This window comes from Ustilago hordei (assembly GCF_900519145.1).
Source record: "Ustilago hordei strain Uho2 genome assembly, contig: UHO2_contig_01, whole genome shotgun sequence".
Lineage (NCBI taxonomy): Eukaryota > Fungi > Basidiomycota > Ustilaginomycetes > Ustilaginales > Ustilaginaceae > Ustilago > Ustilago hordei.
In genome coordinates, this window is record NW_024545270.1 from 1,673,534 (window position 1) to 1,697,936 (window position 24,403).

Consider the following 24,403-nt stretch of genomic DNA (forward strand, 5'->3'; position numbering starts at 1 on the left):
CTGCTGTAGTTCCACTGGAAAGCCTCTGTTTGCTGGAGTCAGATGGCAAGATTGTTGAATGCTTCAGGGGACATATGAACAAGTCCACAATACATCCTATGATTGCTTGATTCATACCTGTTGAGAAGGTGGATAAGCTTATCAGTGTGGCCAAGAGGAGTGTAACATGTGATCATGTACCTTTGCTTTCATATGAAAGTGCACAAGCAGACAAGGTGTCATGAGAGTGGAAGTGGGTCACCATCATCATCCAAGTTGTCAATGTCAGTGCTGCAGGAGTGCTGCACTCTGTCAGTGTTTTGGATGACCTCCACAGGTATAGAGAGCTCAAGAGTGCAGACAATGTCATTGAGAATTACTTGCTTGTTGCTGTAGTGCACCATGGCTGGAAGGAGGAAGGGGGTTGGAGAGGGAGCATGGAGAGGGGGGATGGCAACAAGAGTGATGCCAAAAGGTTGCAGAGTTGAGTGGTGGTAGTAATGGAAGAGGTGTGAGAGTAAAAATTTTTGTTTAAATGCTTTGGAGCTCATTATGTGACTGTGCTGCACATCATTTCTTGACTGCACTGCACATCATTTTTATTCACCTCATACTTGCACTCTACAGAAAAACATTCAGAAATGACTTTGCATTGAGACTGGATGATGGTACATGTAATGCTACAGGACAGGAAGATTGAATGAAGAGTCCATGTTGTTGTTGTTGCTGGTGTTCTGATGAGCATCCTGTTCACTGCTGGCCTGAGAAGCAAGGAGGCACACCATCTCCATCACCATTTCATGATCACACACATGAATGCATTCATCACACTCTTTCTCCTCCCTCTCATGCTGCATGTGCATCTCCTCATGCTTGGTATGCTCAGCCTCCAGTATTTTCTTGCATCTGGTGTGTTCCTGTTCAAGCTGCAGGCAGATCTGAAGGGTATCAATGGAAGAATGATAGAAAGCTTCAGCAAGTGTGTTGCACTTGTGATCAAGGGCACCTTGCTTGTGCTTGGTGCTGGGAGAGAGCTGGGCTGAAGATTGAGAAGAGGTGGAATCAAAGACATCCAAGCCACCAGCAGTGGAGGAAGGTGGTCAAGCCTGCAAAGGTGAAGGCAAAGGTGTGGTAAAGATGTCATCATCACCAGTGCCAGCAATGGATGCACCAGAAGTGGATGCAACAGCAGTGGGGGGGGGGGGGTTGGTTGGTGGATTCCATCAAGTCAAGAATAGGAGGCAAACCATGGCTGTGAGTGCCATGATCATATGGCTCACTTCCAGAAAGATCCATGGGTATGTCAGCTGAGCTGTAGGAAGGCATGTCAGCCTTGTCATCACTGGTGAAGTCAAGACTGGGAGTTGTGATAAGTGCTGTGGGATTGGCATAGAATTGGCCATTCATCATCTTGTGCATCTTTTTGAACCAAGTGTACTTTGTTGACAGGGCAATGCAAGATATGTAGGACTGTTTGAAAGTATGAATCAGCATTCAGGCATACCATTGCAAGCAAGGAAGATTGCAAAAACTTACCAGGTTGGATGCATCCATGTCCTCCAGCAGCATACCAGCTCCAGTGAGTGAAAGCTTCTTCTTCTCCCTGTAGTATGTCTCTAGCAGCCACCTCAGCTTGGCCTTGATGCAATTGGGATTGACAGATGCACCTGGGAAAAACATCTTGGAGATCTCCCAAAAAATGGGATGTATGCAAAGTTTGAGGGCTGGATCACTCTCAGCTGATTCTCAAGATGGCAGCAGAGTGCACTGGTAGGACTTGCTGTTGTAGAGGATTGTGACAAGGTGAAGAACATTGGCACCTGACCATGTGAAGTTCTTCTTGCCTGTGGCAGATCTAGAGGCTTGAGTTGGACAGGAAGTGTGGATGTCAGAAGTGCTTGTAGAACCAGATTGAGACAGTGCAGGCACATTTTCAATGTGAGTTGCAGAGATTGTAGGTGTAGTGGACTGGCATAACAACTCTGCAGAGATGTGATGAGAATCATCAGTGGAGGAGGTCATGTTGAAAGAGTGCAAGGAAGAGGGAGTGAGCAAAAGAGTGACAAGAGTGAGGAGCAGAGAGAAGATGTGGAGTGATAACCCTTCCATGTTTTCACAATACTGTCTCCTGACCTGTGTTTTTAAAAACACAGTTTTTTTTTCCCTTTGCACAGCTTATATAAGCTTTTGTGTTTTTTTGAAAAACACACTCTTCAAAAAACCCATGTTTTTAAAAATGCAAAAACTTTGATACCCCCTTATGTCAATATAGTATAGTGTTTTAGCTCAAAAGCTTGAACACTATACTTGGACTGATATCTCCCAATAAGTGTTGATCAGAGTTAAATCTTCCAACAGTATCAGCTCGTATCAGGCCAGACATCAGGGCTGACCGATGTTTGTATCAAGCCAAACACTTCGGCCCATCTGTTGACTGTATCAGGTCAACTACCTCGGGCTGTCCAATGACTGTATCAGGAGGAGATAAGGGCCAACAGGAGATAGAACCTGAGCTCTATTGCTGTATGGACCTTTATGCTGCCTCATCATGTTCAGACTCCTCTTTCACTCCAATATGTTACTGAATCATCCACAGGGTAAGACATATAAAAGCACCAAACTTAGTTGGCTCATTATTGGTTGGTATCCATCCCTCTGTACATACTGTTCATTGTCATCAATAAAACCACATCCTACCATCCAAGTCTGTCACTCCACTCGAACAGCATTGACATGTGAGAGAGTCAATCAAGCCTTTAAGATCCAAAGAAGGATATGTGAGATGCAGATCATTAAAAAGCTTTTAGGGGGTATCAATTTTCAAGTGTTTTTAGAAACACATGTTTCTCGATTCTAACCTCACTCTTCGCCATAGCCGTTGAGTGGATCCCCATCCACTCTACACCATACAAACTAGAGTACTCGATGAAGAAGGTACCCTCTGGAGAGAGAGCAAGAGCAGCGTCGCTGGTGACGCTGTGAAGAGGTATATAACCATACTTTCTCATCATCAAAGGTTGAGTGGATCCTCATCCACTCTACATACTATACTACTTACTCTATCTACTTACTCAGTTACATACCATTGCAATAGCAGTGCTCTTGCAATGACTCTCAATGTGTGTGTTGTATCACTGTTAGTTGACAACTGTAGGTGGTGTTCTTCAACACTAGTGGTCCAGTGCCCTTACTGTAGGTGGTATTTGTCAACACTTGTGGTCCAGTCCCTTACTGTAGGCAGTGTTGCTCGACACCTGCAGTCCAGTCGGTTATTGTAGGCAGTGATTCACACCTGCAGTCCAGTAACTCCCATCCTCTGTAGGTGATTAGCATATTGCAGTCCAGACAACATCCAAGAGCATTATCAACAGTACTATGAACACTCGTACTGTAGGAGAGGGTGTATCACCCACTCACCAATGAACAATGTTCATGCTGCACAACCTCTGAATGGAGTGTTCAAGGTGGTCAGTCAAGACTTACCAGGCAGTGACACTTGGTTACATTTAGGTGAAACATATCAAGTAGACCTTACTCAATCAAACTCAATAGCACCCCAAAACTAAGTCTCTGGCGTGCAACCGCTTACACACTCCTCCTCATATGACTTCTATTCTTCCTGCTTCTGCGCACCCGGTCCCATGACAGTAAGATGCTCCCACTCATGGGTGTGGAAGTTTGGGTCCTGATACTGGCGATCAGGGAGAGTCTAAGTACGATTTCACTGCTGCTAAAAGACAGAAATATATATACTCAATTGACTAAAGGAATGTGGTGAGAGCCTAGTGCTCTTGGCTTGATATATATACATTAGTGTGGCACATGCCAAGTGTGGGAGCATCCTTCTTCATGACCTAGCTTGACAACGAGCAGGACTGTGTTGTACCCAATCTCTGATGAGATTGGCTCGGCTTGATCTCTGATCAGATCGGCTCTGCGTCATCCTTCAGCGTCTCACTGGATCATAAACTTCAGCACCCCCTCTCGATCGAGTGCGCTCCATCGATCCTTAGTGACGAGACCCTTCAAATCGGTCGTCTAGATACGGACGCGAGCGCGCATGAAGCCTGACCTTTGTGCTCGAAGTGGACCACCACTCATGATCGCGCAACTTGAGTTTGTTAATGTTCATACGATGCGGCTCCTTGGATACAAGCATCCGGAAGGCGACATACTCTCCGTTGTGAGGCAGGCTCAGGTGCTGCTTCGGGATGGACGACATTACAGAATGCTTTGATCGCCATTCATCAGAGAGACTGTGTTCAGTCTTCTTTGTACGGAAGCCCTGCGACTCAAGCTGAGCGAGATCAATGCTGACAATGGGGACAGTGTTATCGACGTTGGTGCCTGACTTCTGAACACTAAGGTCCTTCCGAGAGATCACATGCCTGGGATACAGTGCCTTGTACGCTGCTTCCTTTGCACTCCATCTGGCTGCAAGGTACCGTTGGAACTTTAAGAGCTTCTGTGTGTTAAGGCTCTGCATAGCAGGTTGGGGGAGATCGCAATGGCCGAGCTGGTCACGGTGCTCGTAGGTGAAGCTGGTGCCTTGGCTTGTAAGAACGTTCACCTTGATGTTGTCCGGTAGAGTGAGTTGTATGTTGGGCTTGCTATCGCACGGCATAGAGTATACAATCGACTCCCCTACTACCTTGTGTACACATAGGCCAGGTCGAGTCATGATCGCTTCCATGCGTGAAGCAGGTAGCATCGAGATGGTTGAGCCAGGATCCATCAACAAATCAATTGGATCTGACAGAGCAGCTTCCAAAGCAGTAATGGTCCTCTGTTCCAAAGGCCAACGATTGCAACGAGGCCACTGAGTTGAATGTGGACGCCGCTGTGGAGGACGAGTTGCCTGCTGTGGCTGATCTCAAGTTAGATGGCTTTGACGTGTTGGTGTGAGTTGGCCTTCAGGTACACCTTCCGTTGGTGTACGTGACAGCCACCGCCTAGCGTTGTGAATCGTTCCCATCAGAGCACTGTTGCTCGTAGCCTTGCGCTCAGCAATGGTGCGATGAAGGCGACAGTCAAACCAATGCTTCCGGGTGCTGCGTAGCTCGGTGCAAGCTTCGAGGTCAGGCTCCAGCAACTCATGCTTGACCTTCGTCTTGTTGTTCTTGTTGCTGAGCTGATGTATGAGGTAGCCGAGGCCAGACATCTGGTTCGCAGAGGGGATCACCAAGACATCGCCGGCTGCGTATGCGTCGTTGGAGGCGACATGGTGCGAAGACTTGAGGTTAATGTCGAATTTGGGTGAGGCGGGTTGAGCAGTGCGGGGAGCCGAAGCAAGAGGGCTGACGCGAGTGTTGCTGGTGATGGTGCTGCTGTGTGCGACTCGAGAGGAGAGGTTGACTCTGCGGTCAGGCAGCTCTTGATCTTCGTTGCCGATGGCACAGGTCAGCATCAAGCCAGTATCAGGGGGTGAGGCTGAGCATTTGCATGGTAGAACCCATTCCCCCCTCAATGCAATTGCATAGCCAAACGTCGCACTCAATTTGTGCTGTTGTTGCCGTGCACATGACAAGCAAACATATGATCCGGATCATCACATGTTCCTCACCAACAATCTTGAGCACATCGATGACTTTACTGTCCTGCTGTCTGTTGCAATCATCTGAGCTTGACAAAGAGTTTCATGGTCAGGTATGAAACTTGGCCGACAGCAATGAGGATGAGATGCTGTCCGTGAATCAGCTTGAGGCATTCTGCATGCTTGACAAACCCTTCGGCCTTGTTGGCAAGCTCACTCTTCTCCTTGAAGCAGAACATTAGCTCGCTGAGTCGGGCCACCTCATTGTAATTTGTGCTGATTGGCAGGTTGTTGTCATGTATTGATTGCCACTTGATCAGCTTCTCAATGAGGGTGATGGGGAATGGGATGTTGCTGTGCTCCATCATATCATTGCTGCCTGGGCGGCGAGTGGCACTCGAGAGGGTAGCACTTGTCGGGCCAGTGTTGGTGTTGGCCGTAACTTGAGCGATGGTATTGTCACCACACCACTGAACAGCGCGAACACCACTACCTCCAATACCCCCCTTGTTTGCGCTGGTCTCTGCGGATGTGCTCACACCGTTCATAGAGCGGAATGGATCATCAACAGTGGGAGCATCTTGATACACTTCACTGGCATGATTTTCGGATTCACTGTGACTGTGAGAGAAATCGGAGCTGACAACCCAGAGGACGGGGTCGGCTGTCATGAGAACCAGAAGCTTGCCGTCCTTCTTGACCTCGGCGGTAATACGCTTGGAAACGAGGTCGAAGAGGATGGACTTATGGGCGATCCAACCAGAAGCGAGCTTGTCCTGAGTATCCATGTAGTCCTTAAGAGTCGAGATGGTAATCTTGCCGAGCTGGAAACTACACCACATGTCACTCTGGGGACTCTTCTTGTGCTTGCTGTTGGTGGTCTTGGTCTCTCGCTCTGAGCATGATGAGTCAAAGAGAGATTCTAGGAAGGATTGGGTGAATCGATCCAATGCACCTGCGATGTGGTCTGGCGAGACATAGAAGCAGTAGTTGGTGCATGTATTGAGGAGAGTAGCAGAAGAGGCATCTTTGTTGCAAGGGTCATTGCAGATATTGTTGATGACATCGATAGTGCCATTGACAAGGTTGGACACACCCTTGGGTGTTCCTGCGCATTTGCAGCGCTCTGCGATGATCATAGAGGCACTGGGGACTCGCTTGGAAGGCTTGAGGATGAGGGTGTTGCCAGTGACGTTAGGCATGGGGATAGACCAGAGGGGGATCATGGCAGGGAAGTTGAAGTGAGTGATGGCAGCAGTGACACCAAGATGCTCACGACAAGTGTAGGTGTCCATGTCCTTGGCATCCACAAAGGTCTTGATGGCTCCTCCGATGATTGCTTGGAGACAGGGCTCGCAGGGCTTGTCCATGGTGGCAATGTCAGTGAAGAGGTGGTGATCCATCTTGCCATCACCATACATCTCATGAGCACTGCTAAGTGCTTTGCTCGCCTTGAACTTGCTTGTATTGTACATATCCTTGATGCAATTGTAGTCACCAGCATTGGGTTTGTTGCCATCCATCGTGAGTGCTTCCAGAATGTCATTGGGTGTGCCTTCTGGTGGCTTGGGAAGAGGTTGCTCATCATCAATCTTGATGTTGAACCTCACATCTATGCTAGTGAGATGGGAGACAGATAACAATGAGATGTGGAGTCCACAATGAGCAGCCGCAGCATTGACAAAGCTCAGACCAGTGATGGTGAGACCATCACCTGCTGCAGCAGGCACAATGTTTGCCCCCTCGGACGATGCCATGTCCAGCTCTTCTTCCAGATTGGAAGCTTCGTCTGTTGTTGAGTCCTGCGTAGTATTTCCCCCTTTGGACGATGCTACGTGTCATGGGCCTGAATGCTCAGGAAGCAGGAGGGTCACTGGTTCATATGGAAGGAGCACAGGTATCGGAGATCTAGTCGATACCAGTAGAGAGCATGGTCATAGTGCAGTCTCCATGGAGACCATGGACTCCTATGGACTCACATGCAAAGGAGCACTGAGCCATATGCGAGGAGGGCCAGGCACAGCCACGAGGAAGACCAGGCTCAAGGAGCAGGCACAGCCACAAAGAGGACCAAGCTCAAGGAGCATGCAGATGGTTACCACTCAGGGGCTCAAGAGACAAGAGTCAAAGGAACTGTCACCAGTCAAAGGAGAAGGAGCAGTGTATAGGAAACTGGCAAGCAGGTCCTGAGGAGGAGGAGCAGTGTTGAAGGAGTCAACACCACTCAGGAGGCACAGGGGTGCCAAACAAGCAGGATAGCAAGGAGAAGGAGCAGTGTCGAAGGAGTCAACACAGCTCAAGAGGCACAAGGGTACATAGCAAGGAGGAGGAGCAGTGTCGAAGGAGTCGATAGCTCAAGGAGGACAGGAGTGGTGCCAGAGGGGCCCCCTGTACAGTACTCGATGAAGAAGGTACTCTCTGGAGAGAGAGCAGGAGCAGCATTGCTGGCGACACTGTGAAGAGGTATATAACCATACTTTCTCATCATCAAAGGTCGAGTGGATCCTCATCCACTCTACACACCCATCATAACTAGTTATCACTTCAGCATAAGTATATATTAGTTTCAGTCAGCATAGTAGCAATCTATCAAGGTTGCTCCTCATCATAGTGCATGTGTTGTATCACCACTACCTGATGTCCAAAGGTGACCCATAGCAGGTCAGCAGTCTGGATATAGTTAGAACTGAAGGCAGTAGTCCACTGCGGTCCAGGGATCACTTCAAGCATCAAGTCAACATACTGGACACTCATGTTGATGCCACCAACCTTATCACCAACACCATCAACCTCATTACCATCAACACTCACCAACCTTATCACTGACACCATCAACCTCATCATCATCAACACTCACACCAGACCTTGGTGTCATCGTAACCTACACATTGATATTGATTGTGCTGAGCTACCCCTGAACAGAGTGTCCACAGAGGTCAGCCGAAACCTATGATAGTATATACAACGAATGCCACCTGCTGTCATCGTGCAACTTGATAGTTGCCAAGCAACTAGCTCATCGAGACTGATACCGAGACAATAGCTGTCACACAGTTCGATAGTCACTGAGTATCTCGACAGACCGACCTGGGTTTCAGGTGCGAGACCCCTGACACTACCTCAGAGGCTTTGTTTTCCCCCTCAGACAATTCCACGTTGAACTCCTTTTCCAGAGCAGCAGCTTCCACTTCAATTCACCTTGGATCCTCAGTCATGAAGTGGAGGATGTGGGTTGCATCCCTCTCTTTGTTGCCGATGAACAAGGTCACACATGTTCTCATTTGCCATTCAAGCTCAAAGTGGCTATGGAAGGGGCTGAGATCATGCATTGCATGGTAGAGTGTGGCAACACACTCAATCATGATAGTGAGGGGTGTCACTACTTGCCTGATGTTTGTCCTTCTGGTGTATTTGAAGATCAGTCCAACCTTTGGTTCTTTTGGTGTACCATAGGTGTTATCATTGATTAATCTATGATAATGGTTTTGTACTATGTCTGGAAGGCAAGGGAGCAGCTCCTCGATCAACTCAACATAGTATTTGTACAATGAGTAGTTGGGGTTCAACATGTTGATGTTTTCTTCGATTTGGTAGCATATCGGCTATTTGGGCTCATAACCTGTGGAAGTTTGGGTCCTGATACTGGCGATTGGGGAGAGTCTAAGTACGATGTCACTGCTGCTAAAAGACAGAAATATATATACTCAATTGACTAAAGGAATGTGGTGAGAGCCTAGTGCTCTTGGCTTGATATATATACATTAGTGTGGCACATGCCAAGTGTGGGAGCATCCTACTTCATGACCTAGCTTGACAACTGTCATGGGCCTGGATGCGCAGGAAGCAGGAAGATCCATCAACTCATATGAAGGGAGTGCAGGAATCGAGGAATTGGGCAGATCATGGGACTGGCAGAAGAGTTCACCAAGATCTGCAAGAGAAACAGCTCTATGGCAGATCTCACACAAATCTGCATGAGAGAAGATGGTATCATGAATCCCACCAGGATTGGTAGTAAACAAGATCATATGGCATATTCTGTGGAGATTAGTGGCAAGGGTGATCATACAACAGAACCAGTAGGGATTAGTGACACAGACATTTGAGGTCACCACTGGATGAGGTAGGGACCCTGCATGATGATGAAGTTGGCACATGGGATGGGTGCCAAAGTCAGGGGGTAGATGGAAGAGGGGGCAAGCATTGTCATTGGGATGAAGTGGGGTGACCCCTATCAGTGATGAGGTGATGCTGGCCCTCCTCAACCCAGGAGCAGAAGAAGTGGGGTCAGTAAGGAGGACACACTGGTGAAGGTCTCTACCACAGCACTTGACGAAGATGGTGCCCTCTGGAGAGAGAGAGAGCCAGGGCAGGGTCGCAGGCGACCCTGTGGAGATGAATATAAGCCATGCCTCCCCATCAGAAGTGGTTGAGTGGATCTCCATCCACTCTACACCATACATAACTAGTTATCACTTCACATAAGTATACATTAGTTTCCAGTCAGCAAAGTTGCAATCAATTAGATTGCTTCCATCATAGTGCATGTGTTGTATCACCACTCACTGATGTCCAAAGGCAGTTCATAGCAAACCAGTGGTCCAGATAATGATAGAACTGAAGGCAGTCATCCACTGCAGTCCAGGGATCACCTCAAGCACTCAGTCAACACACTGGACACTTGTGTCAATGACATCAACTATCTCAATCACACCAGGCCTTGGTGTCTTGCAATACATTCAATGTTATTGATTGTGCTGAGCTACCTCTGGATGGAGTGTCCACAGCAGTTAGTCAAAACCTGCAATAGCAAAATCATTACTACATCTTTGGGCAAGAAAAGTAATAGAGATGTCTCTACTACATATCTCAACAAGAATCATAATACCTCAAGTGTTGTCACATATCCTGACAGGATTTGTAATAGACATGTTTCTATTACAGATATCAGGTTTTGGGCATGTGACCTCTAACATAATGTATACTTATGTGAAGTTATAATTCGTTGTCAGGAGTCATGCACCTGAAACCCGAAATCTGTAGTAAAAAGACAACTACTACTGATCCAAGCGAGATCTGTGGTAAAAGCCCTTTATTATTATTCATGCTGAAATCTGTTGCAGAAGCCTTCTATGACTTTTATTGCTTGAATGGATGGTAGCTTGAAGGTTATTGCAGGTTTCAACTAACCACTGTGGACACTCCATCCAGAGGTAGCTTGGCACAATCAATAACCAATAGATACATTGAGATGACACCAAGGTCTGGTGCTAATGATGTTGCTTTGACATGAGTGTCCAGTGTGTCAACTGAATGATGGATGATCCCTGGACTGCAGTGGACAACTGCCTTTGGTTCTAATGATTGAGAGAGCTGGACTGCAATATGAACCACCTTTGGTGTTGATCAAACTCTGGACTGCAGAATAAACTGCCTTCAGATGGCACCAAGTGGTATACAACACATGCACTATGATAGTAGCAATGCTCTGCAATTGCTACTGGTGACAAATCTACTAAATATACTTATTGTGAAGCTATAGTTAGTAATGTAAGGTGTAGAGTGGACGGTGATCCACTCAACTCCTATGATGAGAAGCATGTTTATATAGCCATTCCTGCACTGTCACCTACAACCCAGCTTCTGCTCTGGGAGTCCTCCTCTAACACTGCTCCTCCTCCTCTTGTCCTTCCTATCAGTCCTGTCTTTGCACAATGCTGCTTGTTGGCACTGCTCCCCTTGCTTTCTGTGGATGGACAGTCCTTGTTCTGCTTCATAATCGACAGGGGCCATTCCCACTTCATTTGGGTTGTGACTCACATCCCTCACTCATCTCACCCACCATCCTGCTCTGAGTTCATCACCAGGTTGGCCCCCTGCTTCATCAGAGTGGTGAACCCAATGTCTTCAACATTTGTCCTGCTGTGAGACCTGTGGAATTTGGCATCCTCTCACTGGCTCCTGCTAGATCTATCCTACAATCAAGATACTACCAATTCTGGCAGGATTCATGATACAATCCTGCTCATGCCAATTTGGACAAGATCTGTCATAGAGCCTCTATACTAAAGATCTCAATGAACTCTGTTGTAACCCTCGATTTGCCCAATCCTGCGATTCCTGCGCTCCTCCTCATATGACTCCTACTCTTCCAGCTTCTGCGCATCCGGCCCCATGACACTAGTAAGATAAGGTGTAGAGTGGATGAGGATCCACTCGACTACTATGGCGAGAAATCATGGTTATATAGGCGTCTTCACAATGTTGCCTGCAACACTGTGTCAGGGGTCTCGCGCCTGAAACCCAGGTCGGTCTGTCGAGATACTCGGTGACTATCAAACTGTGCGACAGCTATTGTCTTGGTATCGGTGACTATCAAGTTGTGCAGTGACAGCAGGTGGCGTTCATTGTATATACTATCATAGGTTTCGGCTGACCTCTGTGGACACTCTGTTCAGGGGTAGCTCGGCACAATCAATATCAATGCTTCAGTTATGATGACACCAAGGTCTGGTGTGAGTGTTGATGATGATGAGGTTGATGATGTTGGTGATAAGGTTGGTGAGTGTTGATGATAATGAGGTTGATGGTGTTGGTGATAAGGTTGGTGGCATCAACACGAGTGTCCAGTGTGTTGACTTGATGCTTGAAGTGATCCCCAGACTGCAGTGGACTACTGCCTTCAGTTCTATCTTGATCCAGACCACTAACCTGCTATGGGCGCCTTTGGACATCAGGTAGTGGTGATACAACACACACACTACAATGAGGAGCAACCTTGATAGATTGCTGCTATGCTGACTGAAACTAATATATACTTATGCTGAAGTGATAACTAGTTATGGTGAGTAGAGTGGATGAGGATCCACTCGACCTTTGATGATGAGAAAGCATGGTTATATACCTCTTCTCAGCATCACCAGTGATGCTGCTCCTGCTCTCTCTCCAGAGAGTACCTTCTTCATCGAGTACTGCTCAGGGGCCTCTCCTGCTTGGCACCTCTGTGCCTCTTGAACTGTGTCGACTCCTTCGACACTGCTCCTCCTCCTCATGACCTGGTGTCGACTCCTTCTACACTGCTCCTTCTCCTTTGATCAGTGACAGTTCCTTTGGCTCTTGTCTCTCGAGCCCCTGAGTGGTAACCATCTGCATGCTCCTTGAGCTTGGTCCTCCTCGTGGCTGTGCTTGGCCCTCCTTTGCATGTGAGTCTGTAGGAGTCCATGGTCTCCATGGAGACTGCACTACGACCATGCTCTCTACTGATCTCGACTAGATCTTCGATACCTGTGCTCCTTCCATATGAACCCGTGACCCTCCTGCTTCTTGAGCATCCAGGCCCATGACACACTGCTTCCACCCTAGGAGGTCTCCTCAGATGCTGCTCCTCCTCTCTTGCCCTGTCCACCTTGCAATGTTGCTCATTGGCACTGTTTCCCATTCTTTCTGCAAATGGGTGGTCTGCATGTGGCTTCATCATTGATAGGGGCCACTCCCACTTCATCCAAGTGGCAACTTGCCCCCTTCTTCATCTCACCCCCTCCTCCTGCCCTGAGTTCATTGTTGGCCAGGCCCCTGCTTCATTGGGGCAGTGAACTCAGATGTCATTGCCACCTGTCCTGTTGTGAGGTCTGTGGTATCAGTGTCCCTTCACCAGTCTCCATGAGATCTGTTGTATGATCATGATACTACTGATTCTGGCAGCCTTCACTGTACATTCCCACTTGTACCAATTTGGGCAAGATCTGTTGTAGAGCCCCTCTACTACTGATCTCAATGAACTCTGCTGTAAACCCTCACTTTGCCCAATCCTGCAATTCCTGCGCCACTCCTCATATGATTCCAGATCCTCCTGTGCATCCGGTCCTATGACAAGTGAATCTTGATGAAGAAGACAAAGGCAGAGGCAGCAGGCGGAGGGCTCACAGCATACAGGGGATGTTCAACTGGCTTCACAGACATAGAAATGGCAATATGAATGACTGTATCTACTTTGATTGTGTGATGAGAGTGTCAAAGATGGTGGAGCTACAAGGTAGTTCAGATTCTGGAACTGGTTTTTTTTTCTGGCTGACACTTCATGTTCCAACCCTCCCTTGGTTGGTTTTGAAAATTCACCCTCTGAAAACTCAGCTTACATTTGGGGGCATCAATTTCCTGAGCTTTTTTGAGTATTGGAATACTCTAGTTTTCGAGGGCAAAAAAATAAATTGAAACCCCCTACTGTTGCAAAGCTCAGCTGCAGGGACCCTTGTGAGGTTGCAAGCTTGAGACCTGTGTTGTGTGCAGTGGATGGAGCCGAGCTTGTTTTTTTTTTATGAAGTCCAATTTGGTTCTGGGCCCCGTCTTCTAAGGGGCAGATGTCAAAGGGCTCTGGCCATGTGCCGTGTTGCATTTTGTTGAGATGCATTTCGGTTTTGACTCTCTGCTTTGCAAAATGGCAGCAGAACAGCATCAGTCTGAGAGGCGGCCACCCAAACACTGCTCAAAAGTTGAAGTTTCGTATGATTGATGATGATGGAGAGAGAGAGAGAGAGCGAAGAATGAGAAGGAGTCTATATATACAAAAGAGGAGCGGCAGAGAGCCGCCTCAACTGCGGAGCAAGACAAAGCATTTGTCTTGAGTAGGTTGTGACACATGTGGTTCGTGCTCGGATGCTCAAGCCTTTTACTCGGCCGTAAGCACTGCCTTTGAGGTCTCTACGCTTTGTGTAGCTTTTATCTACTTCAACTTCAAAAGCCCGCTGTGCAGAGGCTGACAACAAGATGGAATGCACGGATACCCGACCCTTTCGCTCTCGCTTTCGCTTTCTCCTCTTCGACAGCAACACCAACCACCAACAGCAACAGGGAGCTCTCTTCCTCGCCGTTGTTCCAGTTGATGGACAGCAATCGTGTTTGGCAAAGCATCTCTTGCTCATTTCTGCAAGCTGGAACAGCTTCATTTCCCCGTCTCGCAGCGCAAGTAAGGTGCTTGCAGTTCTTGTCAAGTAAGCAAAAGACGAAGAATCAATGAAAGAGGCCGAGACATGTAATAGCAGCAAGAAGCGATTGTTGCCAGCCACTCTCGCTATGTTGTTTTTGCCTCAAACAGCCCTCTTGAGTAGTGGTGAATCAAGGCAAGGAAGAGTATGGCGAAAAGAAAAGTAACAAAAACAGAAAAAAGAGGTGGCTGTAGCTCAGAGAGAGAGTTCAACACTTCAGATACACCTCGAATACACTTGACTGGGCATTTATTTTATTATATTATTATTATTTTAAATTCGACACTTTGCTCTGCGAAGTGCAGATTGCAAAGAGTCCCAAGCTCTCCCTGTCTGTTTCCGCCTTGGTATCTCGCGCAGGACAAGGGGAGAAAAAGGAGAAAGAAAAAAAGGGCTCTACATTTTCGAGCTGGCTTCAGATCAGTCAGTCAGTCTGTCAAAGCGGACAGAGAAAAAGGAGGCTGGCCCCTTCCAAACCTGAGCTCTGTCTTTATGTCTGTGACTTGGTCTGCCGGTCTGGTCTCTCTCTCTGCGCAATCCATTCATTGGCTAGTCAAGCTCCACTTTCGACTCTCTTGTTGACTCGCCCTCTACCCGTACTCTGCACGCTCCACGATCACGCTCACGCTCACACTCCACGGTCCGCGTGAACCACTCGTTGCTCTTCACCATCTCCATTCATTCTCCTCCATCATCTCGATTCAACCCGTACAGGCACACAAATCTCGCGCGTCAATCGCATTCTCCTACTGCGCATCATCTCGATCTCGTGATCTCCTTCACGCGTGGTACTTCGCATCGCTCGTGTCCGCACATCTCGCCTATTCTCATCCCAATCTTACTGCAACATCCCGCTTATAGCCCCCACCGCACGACACCCGAACCTCGAAGCCGACTTGCCACGGATCCTCCGCAGTTCATCGCATTCTCGTCTGTCGTCTTGCGCACCGCACATTTCCAATCTCTCGCAGTCGACGAACATTGTCGTGTCCAGCCTTAGGATCCCCTCTTGGCCGCATCTCAGACAACAAAACAACGGTCATTGCTTCATAACGTAGCCTTTGTCGCTGCTCACATTTGACCATGTCCAACGCGCCGCTCAATGGCGTCAAGCTCAACCGTAGGTATCCCTCCTTTTTCTAGCCCGCTCGCATCATCGACTCAGCCCCCGTCAACTGGCGCTCAGGATGCTGCTGCCGCGCCTTCCTTGCTTCTTGAAGTGCGAGACACAACCTGTTGTAGCTCGCAGCATGCTCATGGCCTAACTCGTGCAAAGTGCTCGAGTGGATTTGCGAGTCGAGCTGTGCAACAAGTGTTTGTGGATTCGTAGAGCATACCTTGCTGACTCACGTCTTGCCTCCTTTCGTGTTCTATGACTCCTTCTATCGGGCAATCTGCTCGCTTTGCTTCGCATCACAGCGCTCGATGATCCCAACAACGTCATCAAGGTTCTTGCCTCGGACAGCAAGACCGCTGAGCAACGAGAGATCGCCTACACCAACTGCAAAGTCATCGGGAACGGAAGTTTCGGTGTTGTTTTCCAGGCAAAACTCGTAGCACCAGCCGGCTCAGAATCTGCCGAAGGTCCCAGCAAAGAGAGCGATGAAGTTGCCATCAAGAAGGTCTTGCAAGATAAGCGCTTCAAGAACCGCGAGCTTCAGATCATGAGGATTGTCAAGCACCCCAACGTAGTCGATCTCAAGGCTTTCTTCTACTCGAATGGCGACAAGAAGGATGAAGTCTTCCTCAACCTTGTCCTCGAGTACGTCCCCGAGACCGTCTACCGAGCCTCACGACACTACGCCAAGCTCAAGCAGACCATGCCCATACTCCTCATCAAGCTCTACATGTACCAATTGCTACGAAGTCTGGCCTACATCCACTCGATCGGCATCTGTCACCGTGACATCAAACCTCAGAACTTGCTGCTCGACCCTTCCACCGGTATTCTCAAGCTCTGCGATTTTGGTTCCGCCAAGATTCTAATTGCAGGAGAGCCTAACGTCAGCTACATTTGCTCCAGATACTACCGAGCTCCCGAGCTGATTTTCGGAGCAACCAACTACACCACCAACATCGACATTTGGTCCACAGGATGTGTTATGGCCGAACTAATGCAAGGACAGCCTCTTTTCCCCGGCGAGAGCGGTATCGACCAGCTTGTGGAGATCATCAAAGTTCTCGGTACACCTTCGCGAGAACAGATCAAGACTATGAACCCCAACTACATGGAGCACAAATTCCCTCAGATCCGACCGCACCCCTTCTCCAAGGTCTTCCGTCCTCGCACACCTCCCGATGCCATCGACCTCATCTCGCGACTTCTCGAGTACACTCCCAGCGCCCGTCTTACAGCAGTCGAGGCTCTCTGCCATCCTTTCTTCGACGAGCTTCGAGCAGGTGAGGTCCGCATGCCCAACGGCCGTGAAGTGCCGCCTCTCTTCAACTGGACCAAGGAGGAGCTTTCTGTTCGACCCGACCTCATTTCGCGACTTGTACCTCAGCACGCCGAGGCAGAGTTACTTTCGCGCGGCATTGATGTTCACAACTTCCAGCCCATCCCGCTCGAGTCGATGAAGGTTACACTTGATTAAGGGGTGTTTTGGCGAAGTGATGCGAGGTGGCAGCGATGGCTTACCATTCGACGTTCGAATCAAGGCGTCCGGCATAAAGGGGAAAGAGACTCTGACGACTGCTTCCTCCAGCAATTGCTGCCATCTGCAACCATCAACAAAATGGATGGCAAAGCTGTCTCTTCCTCTCATCGGCAGAGCCGCAACCAGAAGCACAGACGGTCCCCTGCAATCTCCTCATCGGACGGATCATCGGAAAAACAGAAACCTTCAGATCAGACAGACACATCACACTCATACCGCTCAGCACTCAAGCTGATACTTATCAATAACCTTCCTTTCCAGCCACCAAACATGCACACACACACTTTTCTGTACATATCATCCCGATGCATCTTTTCTCTTCCAACCTCCCTAAGGTGCCGCCACTCTCCCCTATCGGCGGTCTTTATGTCGTTTCTACTTAACTTTCAAGAAAGTTCTTTCTCCACTGTGCTGTAGCTTCTTCCCATTTGCACGAATAGGTTCTGTTGAATTCGAAACTTGTTTTATCACAAATGCATCGCTTGCTACTGACCGAGCTCATCCACGAAGATTGTGTGCTCACAAAGCTAAGAAGTGCAGGCCTCAAGTGCAAGGCGATTGTGAAGGAGCACAGCCTTTGATTGAAATCAGACGATCAAAAGAGAGGGTGACAATGCGAATTGCGTCAAAGAAAGGGTATACAAATACGAAAACTGAATCGATGGCACATCCACCGACACCAACCACCCTTGCTCCTGCTCTTGCAATCTTTCCCTTCATCCCAACCCAGCGACGCTATCCAGATGATAAGGGTGTTTAACCAACTCTTCAAACAGCTCCTCGGGAATATCCCTCGCTAGTGTCACTGTGGCATTGATAATCTTTCTTGCATCCAATTTTGGAAGGTTCCTAAGCGATTTCATCGGGCTATTACTCTCCAACAAGTCAACCCGCATGATATGAAGCTGAGCAACGATGCAAAGCACATTGAAATGTACACCAAATGCCAAGAGGAAGTCCCAAAGTTGTAGGACTTCAGGGAGAGGTGGTGTACAGGCGCACAAAGTCATTACTGAAGGAAAGGCATAGATTTCTGCCGAAAGATTCTTGGACCGTAGATGGGTATAGAGGGGCTCATCGAGTAGGGATAGGCATTTGTCCAACAGCTACCATTCGCAACGAAAGGAATGTGTTAAGGTTAGTAGTTGCTAAGATAAGGAAGAGGATGAGGAGGGGAGGGGACTTACCTGTAACCCACGATGGACACCAGCAAGAGTCGGTTGAACGTATAACGGACAACAAAACTCAATAAACCTACTGAAACAAGCGAATGCTTCCACTTCGCTTTCGCAAGTATAAAGGAATGGGGCCGCTAAAACATTCATCCCCTGCACATAGGAGAATTCATATACATTTCCATCAACTCCATCCCCTTCGTCGGCACTATCGTCGTTTCGGTGATGCTTCCATACAAAAGCATCTAGCAATCTGATCAGCTTTTCCTCCTTAACCCTCTCCTTAAACCCCTGGTCGGTGGCTAGGGTTCGAAAAGTATCGTTCCGAATCTTCTCATGCGAAGGAGATTTGCCCTTTGCGACAAGGGAAAGATATAGAGGGAGATCGAGTGTTCGGATTTCGAGCAGGAGTTTCCATACTACGCTGCGGTAGGTTGTTGCGGTTGGGGTGAAAAAAGAGTCAGGTGGAAGAGGTGTTGTGAGGATTTTGTGCCTGATGCGGGAGATCGAATCGGACGGAGGAGCGGGGAGGAGGGAGGTGGTGGATGTGGGGGAATCGAGTAATCGACGTGCTGTTTGTGCTCGTCCACCTCTCGTCGAGGGGGCTGGTCTAGGATTGGCTCCACGACCACGACCGCGAGTTGAAGTGTCTGCAGTACTCGATCTGCTCGTTGTTGTTCTTGAAGAGGTAGGCGTGGAAGAGTGGTGATTATGGGACTGCAGAGAACCGAACAATCGCTTCCATTCTCTGGCGCTTGTCGTGGCAGGATCTTCCTTGGAGCTGGTACGGCTCATACTGCTGTCGACGGTGCTTGGTCCTGTTGACGCCGACGGAGAGGATGAAGGGGCTACTTGTGCAGCTCGGACTTCCATCATCGTGCCAGCTTGCGAGTCGGATGAGAGATGAGAATGGTATGGTTGTAGCGGACAGGTGGAAAGTTGAAGATACTTCGGTATTTCCAACGGTCGACGTGTTAGATCGGAGCATTAATTGCAGGGAGACAGAGGCGATGCAAAGTGCAGACAGAGATGAGGTGGATGCGAAGCTCATGGGAGCATATGCAGCCTATGCTCGAGGTCTGACACCAATGTGTGTGGGAGTTGCATTGTCAAGTCAACAATTATGAAGTGTTGTCTGGGTGACAATTATGAAGTGTCACCAAGGCAATGAATAGGGGTGTTGAAAAGGCAGTGATTATGAAGGAGACCCACTGGACTATGGCTCTAGGAGTGACTTGAAGGGCAAGCACAGTTAGCCATAAAGGTATATATACACATGTTCTGTAGCCTCTCTCACCCCAAAATAATAAGCCCTTTTTCTTAGACACACTCGACTGTAAAGAGTGCCTGACTGTGGCCTCTAGATCAGTGTATCTTATTTCAACTTGGTAAGATGCAAAGCAAATCAGTTGGTTTGTAGGACCCTGAGTTGAAGATGTGTTGGCATTCCAACAGGATTCACGGGGTCTGTGGAGCACAAGCAAGACATTGATGAAGCAAAGCCATGCATAGACCATATGCATGTGGGATGCATAAGCATTGCCATAGCAACACTCAGGAGTAGTGCAGGAGGTGACAACTCAGGAGTGATATGAGAAGTGGTTCATCACAGTCCAGTATGCCTTGGAGGCAATGATCAAGTATATATATGCTCACATACATAGCATCCATTGATAGAAATGATAAGCATTATCAAGAAGTCATATGCCTGTGTACAAGAGCTTGCTAGTAGCTCAGGACAAGCATACTGTACATTGTAATCTTCAATTGATTAAGAGTCTGAAGCTCTATCAACTGAGCTGAGGAATCCACCAACAAACTATGGTAGAAGAAACCAAAACCCAAACCAGCACAAGCAGGGCCAAAGGAGGAAGAAAGGGTAAAGCCACCCAATCACAAGTCATCGATAACAAGGCCACCAACAAGACAGAAACCAAGGTGCCTGACAATGATGCCAATGAAGAAACTGACTCCAATTCAGACCTCAACAATGGTGTCAAGCAATACAACTTCTGCACCTTGGTGAAACTCCTTGAGCCAGTGCCCAAGCTTACATCACACAACTATTACAGTTGGAATGCCCACATCAAGTCTTTTGTCTGGTGTGTTCCTCATGCTATGAAACACCTCTATGGAGTATATGACAAGAAGCATCCCAAATGGAATCACATGTTCAATGACACCTTGACCAATGCACTATGCAGCACCATCAATACCACCAGGGAATACAATGTCAACTATTTGATCCTCAACATCATCAGGGAGCATCATACATTCCATCAGGTCTGGAAGAAGATTGAGAATGGCTTGACCAATGAAGCCACCACCACCTCTCACCAAATTGCACTCATTGCTCAGTTAGGCAAGCTTAGGATGTTCAACTCTGATGCTCAAAAGCTCATCCAGGAAATCAGGTCTATCCAGATGGAGAGTAGCTTGTTGGGAAAACCATTTGCTAATGACACCCTGTTTTCAAACCTACAGAAATGCACCATTTGCCACCCAATATACAAAGAGATGGTTGCCACCATTATCCAACTCCCCTTCAGCACCCTTGCCACTGCCTTGACCACTTGGCAGTTGGCAATCAAGAGCAACCCTGATCAGAAGGTCGTTCCTTGCCAAGCCAGTGCCAGAATTGACAGCAGTGATGACCAGGACAAGAAAGACAAGAAGGATGAAGGCTGCACCAGTGCCAAAGTTGCTGCTAGGCCCCAAAAGATTCGATGCTGGATCTGTAAACAATCCAGACATGGAATCAGGCAGTGCAATGCCTTGGTAACCATTCCCAAGAACTCCTCCCTTGCCAAGTCCAACTAGGAAATCTGGTGTTCCTTCACACCAAGTTGGCAGAGGCCCCTAGACTCAAAAGAAAAAACCCATTGGATCTTAGACTCAGGGGCCAGTTATCACATGTTCAACACCTATAGCATGCTCATTAGTCCTAGAACCTACCAAAAGTGAATATTCACCACTGGAAGTGAGGTTCTAAAAGTGACAGCTATAGGAGACACCAACTTATCAACAAACTATGGAGATGTGATTCTCCAGAACATATTGTATGTTAAGTGTCATGGGGGCCGGTGGCGCAGAAAGTAGGAAGAACTGAAATCATATGAGAAGGGAGCGCAGGAATCGCAGGATCGGGCAAATCGTGGGACTTGTGGTGGAGTTCACTGAGATCTGTAGAAGAAACAGCTCTATGACAGATCTCGCCTAGATCAGCATGAGCAACAATGGTATCATAAATTCTGCCAGGATCTGTAGCAAACAGGATCATATGACATGTTCCCTGGAGATCAGTAGCAAGGATGATCATATGACAGCTCCAGTGGGATTAGGGGCAAGTACAGTTGAGGTCGCCACCAGATGAGGTAGGGGCCTTACAAGACAATGAAATCAGCACAAGAAGATGGGTGCTGAAGTCAGGAGGTAGATGAAGGAGAGGGGCATGCACTGTCATTAGGATGAAGTGGGGTGACCCCTATCAGCGATGAGATCATGCTGGCTCCCGTTGTCTCAGGAGCAAGAGAAGCAGGGCTCGGCAATGGGAAGAAGCATCGGTAGAGACCTCTACCATAGTACTCGACAAAGGAAGTACTTGTCAGAGGCCACGCACCTGAAACCTGAGATCGGTGGTAGTATCGATACTATTACCGATTCTGTCGAGTTATGCGACAGCGCTTGTGGTATTGCGATTCCTGGCAGGATATGTAGTAGAGCCATCTCTATTATTTTTCTCGCTCGAATCTGTAGTTGTATGAATGCTATTGCAGATTTTGACTGACCACTGTCAGACACTCTGTCCAGAGGTAGCTCAGCATGATCAATAATGATGTGAACTTGTACTGACACCAAGGTCTGGTGTGAGAGTGATTGTTGGTGGCACTGAAATGAGTGTCCAGTGTGTCGACTGTTGCTTTGAGGTGATCCCTGGACCGCAGTGGACTACTACCTTCGGTTCTATCTGATCCAGACCACTGGTTTGCTATGAACTGCCTTCGGGCATCAGTGAGCAGTGATACAACACATGCGCTACAATGAGGAGCAATCTATTGATTACTACTATGCTGACTGAAAACTAATGTACTTATGCTTCTGAAGTAATACTAGTTTATATGGTGAGTAGAGTGGATGAGGATCCACTCGACCATTCTGGTGAGAAGGCATGGTTTTATACATCTTCACAGTGTCACCAGCAATGCTGCTCCAGTTCTCTCTCCAGAGAGTGCCTTCTTCATCAAGCACTTGTGCCAAGGCCCCTGATGAGGTGCCTCCTCCTCATCGCCTTGCTTGCTTAACCCCCCTGTCTGTCCCGAGCTAGGTGTCGACTCCTTTGACACTGCTCCTCCTCCTCATGCCCTGTTTGCTGGTCCCCTTGACACTGCTCCTCCTCTCTTGACCAGTGATGGCTCTTCAGGCCTTAATCTCATGGCCCCCCTGTGTGGTAACCAGCTGCATGCTCCTGAGCTCGGTCCCCCTCTTGGTGGCGCTTGGTCCTGCTCCCCCCATGGGAGCTCATTGTATGACCATCCTTATCGCTGATCTCCATGGAATCTGTGATAGGATCTCTCCTACTACTGATTCTGGTGGAATCTGCCATACCCCCTCTCTTATCACCAATCTCGGTGTGATCCATAGTACCATCTTCCCTCGAGCCGATCCTGGGCTTGTAATACTATCCTCCCTCCTGCCAATCTCAGTGAGATCTGTCATAGAGTTGGTACTACTACCGATCTCAGTGAACTCTGCCTCAAATCCCACGATCCGCCCGATCCCCTGATTCCTGCGCTCCCTTCATATGAGCTTGACGGACCTTCTAGCTTCCTGCGCATCCAGCCCCATGACAGTACTCTCTGGAGAGAGAGCTGGAGCAGAGTCGCAGGTGATGCTGCAAAGATGAATATAAATCATGCCTTCTCATCATAAGTGGTCGAGTGGATCCCCATCCACTCTACACCATACAAACTAGTTATCACTTCTACTCAAGTATACATTAGTTTCAGTCAGCAAAGTAGCAAACACAAGTAGATTGCTTCCATCATAGTGTGTGTGTTGTATCACCACTCACTGATGTCCAAAGGTGGTTCATAGCAAACCAGTGGTCTGGATAACAATAGAACTGAAGGCAGTCGTCCACTGCAGTCTGGGGATCACCTCAAGCACTCAGTCAACACACTGGACACTTGTGTTGGTGCCACCAACAATCTCATTCACACCAGACCTTGGTGTCAGTGTAAAGTTCATACAAGTTATTGATTGTGCTGAGCTACCTCTGGATGGAGTGTCCACAGTGGTTAGTCAAGACCTGCAGTAACAATCACCTTATCACATCTTTGGATGAGAAAAGTCATAGAGGCCTTCTATCACAGATCTCAACAGGAATAATAATACACAGCATTTTACCACATATCTCGACAGGATCTGTAATAGATGTGTTTCTACTACAGATATCAGGTTTCAGGCACGTGACCACTGACATTACGCATCTCAATGTTAACCTCTTGTCAACCAATTCCCTGACAGATGAAGGAGCACAAGTGGCACTGGACTCCACTGGCGGGCAGATACATTTAGCAAACGGCATGCTACTTGTCACAGGGTCAGCGTATGAAGTGTGTGCTGAGTTGATCTGTGGCAATCATTGGGAATTGACAATCTAATTGGGTTTGTAGAGCATATGATTTGCAAGATCAACTGGACTCTGGGGTCCAGGTTAATCTCACAAGGATTGATTGAAATCAGCCTGATCAGCATGTCTCAGCAAGTTGGCTGTCACGAGCAAGCATTGGGAGATTCAGGAAGGATGATACCAGCATTAGAAGGAGAAGCATATGGGAGATAACCACATGCAGGAGCAAGGACTGAGCTCAGCATCACATGGATGGTTACTACTCAAGGGGTATGTGCATACAGCCACATAGGACCAAGCACAGGGGTGACCACATGATCAAGGGGCTGGGCAACATGGCCTGACATGTGGTTAAGGGATTCACAAGATAAGGTTGAGAAGATGGCCACCAGTGAAGAGAGAAGGAGCTGTGTGTCAGCGGTCGCGCGCCTGAAACCTGAGATCGG

General features: G+C 48.1%; 4 protein-coding genes across 4 annotated transcripts; 2 read left to right on the plus strand and 2 right to left on the minus strand.

Moving 5' to 3' along the window:
• Positions 1-659: 659 nt before the first annotated feature.
• On the minus strand, positions 660-2,088 carry UHO2_00459 (uncharacterized protein; the record flags this gene model as incomplete). The annotated part of the gene is made up of 4 exons (XM_041557079.1): positions 660-1,018; positions 1,227-1,449; positions 1,516-1,718; positions 1,800-2,088. The coding sequence occupies 4 exons, from the start codon at positions 2,086-2,088 to the stop codon at positions 660-662; spliced, it is 1,074 nt and encodes a 357-aa protein (XP_041413013.1).
• Positions 2,089-15,576: 13,488 nt separating this feature from the next.
• Positions 15,577-17,087, plus strand: UHO2_00460 (putative glycogen synthase kinase 3 alpha; the record flags this gene model as incomplete). The annotated part of the gene is made up of 2 exons (XM_041557080.1): positions 15,577-15,613; positions 15,913-17,087. The coding sequence occupies 2 exons, from the start codon at positions 15,577-15,579 to the stop codon at positions 17,085-17,087; spliced, it is 1,212 nt and encodes a 403-aa protein (XP_041413014.1).
• Positions 17,088-17,866: 779 nt separating this feature from the next.
• Positions 17,867-19,201, minus strand: UHO2_00461 (uncharacterized protein; the record flags this gene model as incomplete). The annotated part of the gene is made up of 2 exons (XM_041557081.1): positions 17,867-18,256; positions 18,338-19,201. The coding sequence occupies 2 exons, from the start codon at positions 19,199-19,201 to the stop codon at positions 17,867-17,869; spliced, it is 1,254 nt and encodes a 417-aa protein (XP_041413015.1).
• Positions 19,202-20,146: 945 nt separating this feature from the next.
• UHO2_00462 (uncharacterized protein) lies at positions 20,147-21,145 on the plus strand (the record flags this gene model as incomplete). The annotated part of the gene is made up of 1 exon (XM_041557082.1): positions 20,147-21,145. One exon carries the CDS (start codon positions 20,147-20,149, stop codon positions 21,143-21,145), a length of 999 nt encoding a protein of 332 aa, XP_041413016.1.
• Between the last annotated feature and the right edge of the window lie 3,258 nt (positions 21,146-24,403).